The 13,905-nt window shown below is 36.8% G+C and overlaps 1 protein-coding gene across 1 annotated transcript; it reads left to right on the plus strand.

Moving 5' to 3' along the window:
- Nucleotides 1-5,607: 5,607 nt before the first annotated feature.
- Nucleotides 5,608-8,183, plus strand: LOC128185133 (uncharacterized). The gene is made up of 2 exons (XM_052854807.1): nt 5,608-7,576; nt 7,660-8,183. Exons 1-2 carry the CDS (start codon nt 5,608-5,610, stop codon nt 8,181-8,183), a joined length of 2,493 nt encoding a protein of 830 aa, XP_052710767.1.
- Nucleotides 8,184-13,905: the final 5,722 nt, after the last annotated feature.

Here is a 13,905-nt window from a genome sequence, read left to right on the forward strand (position 1 = left end):
TAAAGTTTTGTTTGAAACCATTGAGAACTTCCGGTTTTATAAGTTGATAAAAAATCGGCTATGGGTGTTTTAATGTTAAACTGAATTCATGCGTGCCACGTTTTCTCAAACAGTTTTCAAGTAAATATTTTCATATTTAATATTCATATTAAGGGACCTAATTTGCAGACCGGAAAAGGTTTTGGGATTAAAATTTTGAAAGATAAGGGATCTAGAGGGTTCAAAGCTGAAAACAGCCCTTTAGCTGTATCTTTTTTATTTTTCATCCAATTTTTAAAATCTTTTCGGTTTTAAGTTTCGAGTAAAGAGTACAATTTAAAAATTATGCTCCGTAGGACCATTTTTGGACTTCTTATAGGAGTTTTAAGGGCGTGAATATTGCAACTTCCTTAAAAGTTCAAAAAAGTGATTTAGAACGAGTTATCTCGCTTTTCTCAATAAACGTACACCATTAATACTCTAGGCATACCACGTTTTCTGTTCGAGAAAGAAATACTTACTTTTTTATGATTTTTTAGAAATATTATTTTAGAAATTAACAGTAAACTTACTTTTAAAGTTCTGAAGGTTTCTTTTTTTTTTTACGTTTTATTATTTGTTATATTTAGGCAGCTGATTATACCAAGGCGGTGAAGAATTTGTAACTAAAAAAAATCGATACGATTTTTCCTGACATTTACAATGAAAAAAGGGAAAGGAGATGTCGAAAAGCCCTTACTTTTTGTTGAAGACAAAAAAAGTTCTAGTTATTCTTTTTTTTTCTTAACATTTTTCTTAAAACTCAAATATCTCAAATATGCTACAATAGATTTTTATGAAAATTTCACGAATAATACAAAATATCAAGGTCCTTTATCATGTACATTTTTGTTGATGACGTCACTTCCGGTCAGCCGTTATATTCGTTTTTCTTTTTGTAAAAAGTGATCTTGTCCTCCCTTTTTCGCAAAAAACGATTAAAGATAGAAAATTGAAAGTTTCAGGAATGATAGATTTTTGAGTTTTTAGGACCGATTAGGTAAAACTACGACCGTCCGTCACTTCCGGTCCTTTCAAATAGCATTTTTGGAAAATTGTCTTTTAAACTTTTTTTAAATCAAATAGTCCACAATTTTTTTCCATCAGAATATGTTTTAAATTTATCAAATTTTAATATGAGCAGGTTGTCCGTCACTTCCGGTCGTCACCGAAAGTGATTCTAATATTTCGATTTTTGGAATTTTAAAGCATATGCATTTTGTTGACATTTTTGTACTGAATGCAAAACTAAAAACCGTTTTAAGATCGGACAATGCATTGCAGAGGTATTGAAGTTTAAAAATGACGTTTTTCGGAAATCTGCATTTCGCAGTGTAGGTTGAAAAATTAGTTTAAAAGGAAGTTAATATGATAGTAAATCGTACCAAATGTCAACAGTTTAATTGAATCCTATCAATTCAAAATCAAACAAAAGACCCACTTGTTGCTCGCAACAAAGTGCTTTCAGGTAATTCAGGCATTCTCGAGAAACTAAGCGTCAAAGTTCTGAAGCGAGAGTCTGAGTAGCTCAGTCGATAGAGTCGTGGACGTGACCCGGGTTCAAGCCCCGTTTGCCGCAATTTTTTTTTTTTTACTATTTTTCGCTTAGATCTACGATTTTATCTTTGAAGTGATAAGTTTTATCTAATCTATTCAAACATCGGACGGAAGACCCATTCGTTGCTCGCAACGAGATCGTGTCTACTTATTATTATTTTTGTAGTCTGTGATTTTTCATAGGATGATGAAGGTTTCGAATAATCGATAAACGTGTCATGTAGATTGCAGTCCTGTAAGTTTCTTCAGAACTATGAATTGCAATCAATTTCCGTAACTTAGTGTCTACAATCAAATGTCAAATGTTGTCAAACATAGCATGCAGGACAATTAAAACATTTTCTTCTTTACATTTAATTTTTATGAACAACAAGTAACTGATTTTTGCAATTGTAGCTTTGCACGTGCTTTTAACTTTTAATCTATCGAACATATTTATTTTCAAAAATAGAATCCTGTGATAAAAGTATCAAACGCGCTCAGTCCATAGTTTGTATGCACTTAGAGATATATCTACATCTAGCTACAAAGTCCATAAGGACTTGTTTAAAAACTGAACTTTCAACGAACTGCCCCCTCCCTTTACTTTTTTTCAGACACCTGAACATTTCTATTGAAAGTTTATTAAAAAAAAATTAAATTTTTTGCTACACAGTGGTAATGCCCAACCCCCAACCACCAACTCCCACCTCTTCCCCCGCCCTTGATTAGAATTTGAAAATTTTGATGGTGTTTATTCTTTTCTTTTATGTGTGTCTTGGGGTACGTATGTTATCCTACGCCCTCTTCTTTTAAAAACAAATCTACGTGCCTGACACTTTCCATGCATTGTGGACGGAGATGCTTTACGCTGTGAAACAAAAATATAGAGTGAGAGAATGAAACATTAACAAATAAAAGAGGAAGGACTTCTAATAATGATATATAGGGTTAATGATAAAAGAAAAGAAGAAATCCTGCAAGTAGAACAAAACAATAAATAGTATGAAAAACAAGGAGATGGGAAAGAAACGAAATAAAATTGATTTAAAAAGGAAGGAAGAAAAACAGCCAAAAAGAAAGAAATAACACAATGACTGAAGAGAGATAAATAAAAGAGGCATGACATAACGCAGAGCCTTTTCTCCTAATTAATGATTTATTATATCGAAATATGAGCACATACATTTATGTCTCGGCTTTACTAATTAATTCAAACATTAAAAGTAATGCTCATCACAACTATGCACCAATGAAAATTTTTTCCACCCTTTTTTTTTTGATAGTTTAATTATTTATAATAAGATATATTTGACATATACTGACATGTTCATATATTACATGTGGAAAGGGAATTTGAGATTTCACTTGGTAAAGAGATCAAGAAAAATACTGGATCGTTATGGGATTTGATCACGAGACTAAACCGTATGTATATCTCCATATACATTAAAAATACATTGTTTCTTAATTTTACAGTGCGTCTGAAGTTTAAAGTTTAGAGAAGAAAGAGAAGCGTCATAAAACATACATGTGTACAGGCAGAAATTTACCTTGGCGAATGTACATTATATACACCTGAAGCTAGCAATGGGGATGGGGGTCTTATTCACTATGTACAGTACAATGAATTTCAGCAAAACCCAATTCAATGGTATACCTAAAACATGGTTTCCTTATCCTTATTGTAACAATCATTTGTATACTAGCATCAGGCTAGCTTCGTGGCCCTTTGATTTTGGAAGACGGGTTACCCATAAGTCTTTGCAAATGCGCAGTCAGGTAGAACCACTGACACCTGGGCATTCCCGGGTTGGCTGCCATGTAACGAGACACGATTTTGAGGGCAGCTCTTGTTTGCTGTACTGAGCAATATTGCAGTATGCATTGTGCATGAACCATGTTATAAGTGGGCACGGATAGCAGACCGTGGTAAGTATATGTTATCAGTTTTATTCAGTATTTTTGTGTATTCGACTAGTAATTCTTATTACGTGAACTAAATATAACCTTGGCCAGCGTTCACCTGTTAAACTTACCTGTGTGAGCAGTCGAACGTATCTTTTGCGTGGAAGTTTAAATACCAGTTTTATACTATCGATAAATCCTTGTATTAGAATTGTATAGCTTTGAACGTTCTATGCGTATTTTTTTTGTATTAGATAAAACTTGCTGATTTATTTAAATGTCTTGGGCGGAAGTGATTCTCCGGAACTTATTGACCGGAAGTGTGCGCCATATTTGTTTTGTTATTATTTACATGTTGCTATGAAACATAACTTTGTTTACACATTAGTGACAGACACTTATCATATGATTATTTTATTCAAGTATCATCATATCTTGCCACACTCAGGTTGCCTACATGTACTTATTACTGTTATAAATTGTAGCATTTTGACTTGGTCATACCACGTAGAACTTCCAGAAGAGAGAACCACTCTGATGTTGAACACCACCACGACGCCTATGGTCCAGGACTACAGCCCTGTAAGGAGTCCACGGTGGATTTAAGGGAGAAATAAGGTCTACCTCATCACATCAGCGAGGAATTCAGATAGTGAGATGATCTGTGATCGGAGTCGAGATAAGTGATCGAGACAGGATCATCAGTGATTAAAAGTTTAGTGATTGAGATCTCTTATTCAGTGTCAGTTGTGAATAAGAAATTATCGAATTGTGGCAACCATATTTTGGACTTAAAGAAAAATATTATATACCGGTTCGTCTGTCTCTGTCAAAAGGGTTTTTTTTTTCATATTCATAGATAGTTGAATGAGTATGAGTATATGAATGAGTATGGGGTGTGAGCGAGTATGGGTGTGAAAGTGTTATTGTAAATATGTTTCATTTGTTCTTTTGTAAATAAATTTATAAACCTCAAGTTGTTTTAACTGTTATTTGGAGAACGCCTGGCTCATCCACGTTACAATTGGTGGCAGAGGTGGGATGACGATCAGTTCTTCTCCAAATCATTTTAGATTGCTTCAAGGGTGAAGGTTTGCCAATTCTAAATATCACATATAATTTTTAAATTGTTAGGTTCAGTCAATAGTCACAAGATGTTGCTTATATTATCTTTGGAGGTGAGTAAAAGTATGGTACACCAATAAATTAGTTAAAGATGGGTATCTTAGATTAAAGATAAAAGGGAAAGTATATAGACAAAGAGAGCTGTAGATATTCAGGTATACAGGTTACAGTACTTACCGCCATGTCTACTATGGCAGAAATGAAGGATATCCTCGACTTGGGTGCTCAGATGGGACTGAAAGATGAAGACTTGAAGACATTCGTCCGCGAGGAGCAAGCTAGAATGCGTGATGACAGAGAAAAAGAACGATCTGAAAGACAAGCTGAAAAGGATCGTGAATTCCAGTTACAATTAGAAAAAGAGCGCAGTGAAAGAGAACGTGAAGAACGACAACATCAGTTAGAACTAGAAGAGAAAAGAGAACTTCATGCTGTGTCCGAGCATAAACGTAAATTGCAGGAAATCGAAGTGGACTATCAATTCCAAGCACTTGCGTCTGAACGATCTCGCAGAGTTGCGTTGGAATCTACACATGTGACAGAAAATCATCAACCTGTGAAAGGCCGAAACTTCCAGCATTTGATGAATCTAAAGACAATATTGACGCTTACATCTAACGTTTTGAAAGATATGCAAGAGCTCAGAACTGGAAGGTCGCTAACTGGGGATCTCACCTTAGTGCTCTCTTAACAGGAAAGGCGTTAGATGTGTTCGCAAGACTTCCACCTGCGAGTGCACTCAATTATGACGAACTCAGAGAAGCTTTGTACAAACGTTTTGAAATGACTGAAGAGGGATTCAGAAAGAAATTCAGAACATCCAAACCAGATGGAAGTGAAACCTTTTCCCAATTTTCATCACGGATAGACAATAACCTTGGTCGATGGATCGAACTCTCTAAACTTGAGTAAACATTTGATAGATTAAAGGTTCTGTTTCTCCGAGAGCAGTTCATTCTGTGTTGTTCAAAGGAACTTTCATTATTTCTTAAGGAAAGGATTCCCGCAACTGTTCAAGAAATGGCACGTTATGTGGATCAATTCGCAGAAGCAAGGGCAACAACGTCTTCTTCCTTCGTAACCCAGAAACCTGTGGGATTCGACAGAAAGCCGCAGTTTGATCGCCAGCAACAATTGAGGAGTCAAGGGACACCAGGGAGTCAAAGGGGACAATGTAATGTGTGTGGTAGATACGGACATAAATCTGTCGAATGTACATCCGGAACCTACACACCAAACAGACAATCAAGTGATATTCACAAGGGAAAATATGAATCGAAACAAGTTCGTTTTAGTGATGACAATCGTAACTCAAACCATTATAACAACAGGAACAGAGTTCCAAGTCCTATGAGACATTCACCTTCCTTTCGGTATCGCAATAGAAACAATAGAAATCAGTGGCAAGGAAGGAATCGTCAAGGATCATCAGTTGTTGATGCACATAAGCATGTGTCACACGTCAATGACTGTAAGACAATCCCAGAGACTGTTATGCCGATAGTCAAGGGTTGCGTTGGTGGCAAAATTGTGATCGTACTCAGAGACACTGGTTGTGGTGGAGTAGTGATAAGTAAAAACCTTGTGAAACCAGAACAGATGACAGGACAAATTCAGAAGTGTGTTTTGGCAGATGGTAGTGTGGTCGATGCTAATGTGGCAGAAGTAGAAGTTGATTCACCGTACTACTCCGGAACTGTTGTCGCTTGGTGTTTCGAAAACCCATCGTATGATTTGATTTTGGGCAATATCGAGGGCGTCAGAAGAGCAGATGACCCAGACACATCGTGGATATTGGCTAACGGATCGACTACAGCAGTGCAAACTCGTAGCCAGTCGAAGAAACAGAGCCAGTCTTATAAACCTTTGCGAGTTCCAAGCGCCTTGGCAGATGTATCTCCAGAGGAATTCATTAAAGAACAACAAACGGACACGATCCTGGATGTATTCAGAAATCTAGCCAAAAGTCAGCCAGTGGAAACATATAGTGATGGTGGATCAACCAAAATATATGAGCGGGACAACTTGTTATACAGAGAGTTCACCAGTCCAAAAGTTTCGAATGGAAAATTATTTCATCAGTTGATCGTACCGAAGAAATACCGACACTTTGTAATGAAACTTGCGCACGAAACACTGATGGATGGACATCTAGGGGTGAAGAAAACTATTGACAGAGTTACATCAGAGTTTTATTGGCCTGGAGTTCAAGCCGATATTCGACGATTCGTCAATTCCTGTGATATCTGTCAACGAACAACCCCAAAAGGCAAAATTCATCCTGTTCCATTAGGTCGTATGCCTCTTATTTCAGAACCATTTCACCGAGTTGCCGCAGATATTGTGGGACCGCTAGATCCAAGAACAACAAAAGGAAATAAGTATATCTTGACGATTATCGACTTTGCGACACGCTATCCTGAAGCAGTGGCATTGTCTGGCAAAGAGACTGAGCGAGTAGCAGAAGCTCTAGTTGACGTATTCAGTCATGTTGGAGTACCAAGAGAAATCTTAACAGACCAGGGAACACAGTTTACATCAGATGTAATGAAAGAAGTCAGCAGGCTACTGTCATTGAAACGAATCACGACAACTCCATACCACCCTATGTGTAATGGTCTGGTGGAAAAATTCAACGGCACTCTTAAACAAATGCTTAAAAGGATGTGCGCCGAAAGACCCAAAGACTGGGACAAATATCTAAGCGCTTTACTGTTCGCATATAGAGAGGTACCGCAAGAGAGCTTGGGTTTCTCACCCTTTGAACTTCTATATGGACATACAGTGGGTGGTCCCATGAAAATTCTGAAGGAATTATGGACAAAAGAAAAACCTGATGAAGACGTGAAATCAACATACCAGTATGTGATTGACCTCCGAGAAAAATTAGAAGAAACATGCAAGATTGCACATGAACAGTTAGAAAAAGCACAAAAGAAAAAGAGACACTATTACAACAGAAAGACAAAGGTCAGACAGATGAAAGTTGGTGACAAAGTTCTGATCCTTTTGCCAACTAAGCCAAACAAGCTATTGATGCAGTAGAAGGGACCATATGATATCGTTGAGAAGTTGGGAGATATGGACTACAAAGTTACGTTGACGGGAAACTGAAGACTCTCCATGCAAACTTACTGAAGAAATATGTTGAGAGAGATGATGAGTGTCGTGGCGTCTTAACTGCATGTGCCGTGTCTGTCATTGACTGTGAGGACGAAGACACCGATGAAAATCAAGAGTCCATTATGTTACCTCCTGCAGTTCAGACAGAAACCTACAACGACATCAAGATCTCAGAGGAGATTAAGCCAGTTGAGCTTCAAACAGTAAAGACTCTGTGTGACTCATTCAGTGACGTTCTGACAGATCTACCCGGAGCAACAAATTTGGTGGAGCACAAGATTGACGTGACAACAACTAAGCCAGTTAGAGTAAAGCAGTACCCTCTACCGTTCCATACAGAAAAGACAATAAAAGAGGAAGTGGGAAAAATGCTACAGTTGAAGGTCATTAAGCCATCATCTTCACCTTATTGCGCACCAGTAGTCATAGCTAGAAAAAAAAGATGGCACGAACAGATTTTGTGTGGATTTTAGAAAACTCAACAGCATAACTGTCTTTGATTCAGAACCGATGCCGAATCCCGAAAGTATATTTGCAAAGATGTCAGGGAAGAAATTCGTGTCGAAAATTGATCTTAGCAAAGGATACTGGCAGGTACAATGGAGAGACAAGTAAACAGCTCACAGCATTCACAACACCAGTCGGTTTATTCCAGTTTACAACCATACCGTTTGGGTTAGTAAATGCCCCAGCAACATTCAGCAGACTTATGAGAAAGCTATTTAAAGACATGGATGACGTAGACAACTTCATTGATGATATTATGGTGATCACCGACACTTGGGAACAACATCTTGATGTACTACGTGAACTGTTTGCTCGTCTACGGAAAGCAGGACTAACAGTTAGACCATCCAAATGTTTTATTGCTTACCCTGAACTGGATTGCCTTGGACACGTCATTGGTCAATAGCGATTACAACCTGAAGTAGAGAAAATTGAGTCTCTCAAGAATTCACCAATTCCGCAAACAAAGAAGCAAGTCCGTTCATTCTTGGAATTAGCTGGATTTTACAGAAAGTTCATACCGAACTTTTCTGCCATAGCAATTCCATTGTTAGATCTTACCGAGAAAGGACAGCCTAATAAAGTGAAGTGGAGTGATAGTGCACAGCTGGTATTTGACACGCTTAAGCAACTATTGTGTGCGGGACCAATCCTCAAATTACCAGACTTTTGGGGGAAAATTCATTTTGCGCACCGATGCATCAGGGGATGGGATTGGCGCGGTGTTACTTCAAACTGAGAATGAGGAAAAATTACCGGTAGCGTATGCTAGTCGGAAACTTAAGAACAGTGAGAAGTCTTACGCTGTAATAGAAACAGAATGTTTAGCTGTGGTTTGGGGCATAACCAGTACTTGTATGGGCAAGAATTTATCCTTGAAACAGATCATCAACCCTTAACCTACTTGAACAATTCAAAAACGGAGAGCTCTCGATTGATGAGATGGGCGCTTCAACTTCAGCAGTATCATTTTCGAATAGTGGCGATAAAAGGGAGCGAAAACGATGGGGCAGACTACTTGAGCCGCCAGTGATGAAATCCAGTAGACAAGATAAGGTATGTATACCGGTCTATTTGTAAATATGTTCAGAAGTTTTGTTTTTGTTAGGATATTACCGATCTCAAGTGATTGTACGATAGTGAGAAAATTGTAGACAATTTTCTTCAAAAGGGGGGAGGTGTGTAACAATCATTTGTATACTAGCACCAGGCTAGCTTCGTGGCCCTTTGATTTTGGAAGACGGGTTACCCATCAGTCTTTGCAAATGCGCAGTCAGGTAGAACCGCTGACACCTGGACATTCCCGGGTTGGCTGCCATGTAACGAGACACGATTTTGAGGGCAGCTCTTGTTTGCTGTACTGAGCAATATTGCAGTATGCATTGTGCATTAACCATGTTATAAGTGGGCACGGATAGCAGACCGTGGTAAGTATATGTTATCAGTTTTATTCAGTATGTTTGTGTATTCGACTAGTAATTCTTGTTTATTGGAACTAGATATAACCTTGGCCAGCGTTCACCTGTGTAACTTGCCTGTGTAAGCAGTCGAGCGTATCTTTTGCAGGGAAGTTTAAATACCAGTTTTATACTATCGATAAATCCTTGTATTAGAATTGTATAGCTTTGAACGTTTTTCTATGCGTATTTTTTTGTATTAGATAAAACTTGCTGATTTATTTAAATGTCTTGGGCGGAAGTGACTCTCCGGAACTTATTGACCAGAAGTGAGCGCCATATTTGTTTTGTAATTATTTACATGTTGCTATGAAACATAACTTTGTACTTATTACTGTAATAAATTGTAGCATTTTGACTTGGTCATACCACGTAGAACGTCCAGTGGAGAGAACCACTCTGATGTTGAACACAACCACGACGCCTATGGTCCAGGACTACAGCCCTGTAAGGAGTCCACGGTGGGTTTAAGGGAGAAATAAAGTCTACCTCATCACATCAGCGAGGAATTCAGATAGTGAGATGATCTGTGATCGGAGTCGAGATAAGTGATCGAGACAGGATCATCAGTGATTGAAAGTTAAGTGATTGAGATCTGTAATTCAGTGTCAGTTGTGAATAAGTAATTATCGAATTGTGGCAACCATATTTTGAACTATTATATACCGGTTCGTCTGTCTGTCAAAAGGGTTTTTTTTTTCATTTTCATAGATAGTATTTTTTTTATATAAGTTTGTTAAAGGAGGGTTATTAATTACTGCAAATTGAATGAGTATGGGGTGTGAGCGAGTATGGATGTGAAAGTGTTATTGTAAATATATTTCATTTATTCTTTTGTAAATAAATTTATAAACCTGAAAGTTGTCTTAACTGTTATTTGAAGAACGCCTGGCTCATCCACGTTACACTTATAAAGCACAGTTGCACTTTATCTTTGTTTTCTTACATTTTACGGCATAAAATGTGTATCAAGATAACGCAACTCAGATTTATATTAGAGAAGTTTATGTGTATCATGGTATAGACATCATAATGTTTACTTAGTAAAGTTACCAAAATTAGGCCTCGGATCCCCCCTACCGGCAAACATTGATATCCCTAGGACCCCCCCCCCCCCCCCCCTCCCCACCGATTTTTTTTATCCGCGCATGTGCATGTATAAGCACCAATTACGTCCAAGAAAGTTCTTTGGTTCAACTTATCAGTCTCTTGTCAGTTAAAAATTGCTGATCATGACATTTTATATATTATATATAGCTCATAAATCAAATAACATTAATTGTTTCTAACTTACAACTTTAACTGATCATCAAAGCTGTAGAACTATATTTCTTTAATGTCAAACTTATTTGATTACTTCACTTTTAATTGTCAAAACACCCCAAAAGGAAGTATACAAAAGGAAGTATATAAACCCCACTTTTGCTTGTGTAAAAAAAAAGTTCGCCGCTCCATTGAACACAATCAGTGAGTAGTACATGCATAACACATTTGTGTGTAAATAACAGTTTATCATTAAAAGAAAAAAAACAACAATCCAGGAAAGGGGTTAGCTTGATGCCATATACAAATCTGATAGTCTATACTTTTGGTTAAAAAATACTGTTTTAGGCAAGAAGCATCAGCCCAACCCCCACTTTTTGGCGCAGCAAAGATTTTTTCTTAAATGTATCTACAAAAAAATTGAATTAACAATGGCAACGTGCACCTTCCGAACAAGGGGAATTTTTTTTTTTAATTTAGATTTTCTTTAAAATCTTAGATTTTCTTTGAAAATCTGAATCTGAAATTTTTATATGTATTTTGCTTATTGTCAATTTCATATATGGTATTAAAATGTATTTTTTTAAAATTAAAACGGTGTACAAAAGCATGCGCAATTGAAAATAAAGTCTAGCTATCGGAGTTGAATTGAAATCCCAATTTAAAATTTAATTGTTTTAAAATACATGTCTACAAATATAGATGCATTGCTTTCTATTGTATTCAGTCAATACGAGAGTAATATTCTTTACTGCTGGCACAGTTGAAGTCATATATAATCAAAGTACTGAAAGTACTAAAAAGCGCTAACCTAGCTTGGTTCTAAGACAATTTACTGTGTGCAAGCGTAGGCGGAAATGAGCCAAGGTTATTGAAATTTTGGTTTATGTTTAATGAATATCAATTTAAAGTATCGAAGGCCAGATTTCTTTGAATATATGTTACTTTCTGAAGATGATGTGAATTAAAGCTGAACACGACTTGTATATGGATACTTGCCTGAAAAAAGATATGTTAAAATCACAAATTATACCTTTTGAACAGTAATTTATCACATTTTTGGCATTTTCTTGCAAAGAATCGATTTTATTTTTCTATATTTTAGCTTCTGAATACGCACTATATTTTTTCATCACTGCGTAGCATCCCGTGCTGATGTACGTAAGCCCCGCAAACCAATCGTATCTACTCGGCCATTTCCGTCACCCAGATAACTGGTTCCCTATACCTCTTACCAGTTTAAATGATGTATATTTCTGCTCATAGAGGGCAGTTATTCCTTGCACCGGAAATAGAAGTCTAACGACAATAAAGCGCTGAGCTATGCTTAGCGCTTTAAAAATTGGAGAGAAAGGGAGATTATCATTTTTCCACACGACATTTCTTATGTTGGCGAAGCATACAGCGCTTCCAACGGAGTATTTACAGTGCCACACAGTGGCGTGTATGTTTTCATCTTCTTTTTAGCAGTTCCATTTGTAGGGGAAATTCAGGGAAACCTGGTTGTCAATGGATCTGGTTAGTTCAAGATGACACAGTCTGGGTGCAGTATACTGTGACCGCGTAGATTTGTACGGTTCTAAAGAATTCTTCTGGATCTGCATCGGTCGTGTGCAGTACGAACGGGGTGGGGGAATGTTGGCGTAAAGGGTATAAGGTAAAAGGTTGAGGCCCGCTGTAGGCCGTAAGCCTACGAAGGGTAGGTTTGCCGTATTCCCGAAGGTCCACCAGTATACAGTTCCAGAGAAATAAACCAAGTGATGAAGGATTCCGTATTTATTGGACGAGATTCAACGATGGCAACATTAAAACATTTTAATTTAACAAGCAGACATATTACAAACAAGTCGGATATGGCCAGTAGTGGCCTCCGGACTCAAGACTCTGGGTGAGTCGGACGTGGCCGAGGCTGGCCGCCGTATTCCAGACTGACGATTGACATATTGTACATAGCTATATATAAGAATCTGAACAATGAGTATAAATTGACAGGTGATAACATAGGTTAGCTGAGTGAAAGGTTCACAGATATAAAATAATTAAATAAACTCAATAAGTCTTTGATATCCAAGAAATGAAACACTGATAATTGCACAATGTTGTTTTAAGAGATTAACAGTCCTTGAGACATGACACTCTGTCTCTTTGAAATCACATTAAGAGTCCGAAAAGTGTCAATCACTAAATAAATAAGTAACTTTGTAAGAAATAAAGGTGTGTTCCCGTTTTGCACACATTTGATAATTGGTTATAGAACAATAGGTGTGATTTGTGTTGTGATAGCAATTATAGTCTGCTTTCAGTCAAAGATTTTACCTGGATTTTTACCTGTGTTTAATCAGCACCTTAACAATAAAACAAGAATATAGACATTTTGTTGTGTTTTAGGTCTAATAATAATAATAACTATCATCTTTTTTTTTCGTTTTATAAAATAAAGATAATGATATATATTTAAAAAGTCTTCAATTTCCGAAAATTGATAAAAAAATAATGATAAGATGATTTGACTTTCACATTTTTGTCCATTTACCTTAAATATAAAATCAAATGATTTAGGAAAAATTGCTGGTCCCAAGCCTATTGAAAGCTGATTCAATGGATAATTATATGATGAAGGGGAAAACTACATAGACAGTCATATGGGGTACTCCGTGTCTCTTTTTACAACTTAGTTGCAAAATATGTAAAACGCATGTTTATGATTGATTGTTTGGTATCAACAGAAAGAATGTTATGAAAGAAAACAGATCTTTATCACAAAATATTTCAATCTTTGAAGTAGCGACCTTGAAAGTAGTTCTTATGATATCACCGCTTTAGTATATGGCGGGCCACTTTCTAGTTTTTCAAATCAGAGGTTAAATACACAAAAAATCTGTCAAAAAAAAATATTTTGATATTGATTCGATACAACAAAAACTGAAAAAAGTTAAAAAAGCATGAAATAGGTCTACATTTGATAGGT

The sequence above is a fragment of the Crassostrea angulata genome, chromosome 5 (genome assembly GCF_025612915.1).
Source record: "Crassostrea angulata isolate pt1a10 chromosome 5, ASM2561291v2, whole genome shotgun sequence".
Taxonomy (NCBI): Eukaryota; Metazoa; Mollusca; class Bivalvia; order Ostreida; family Ostreidae; genus Magallana; species Magallana angulata.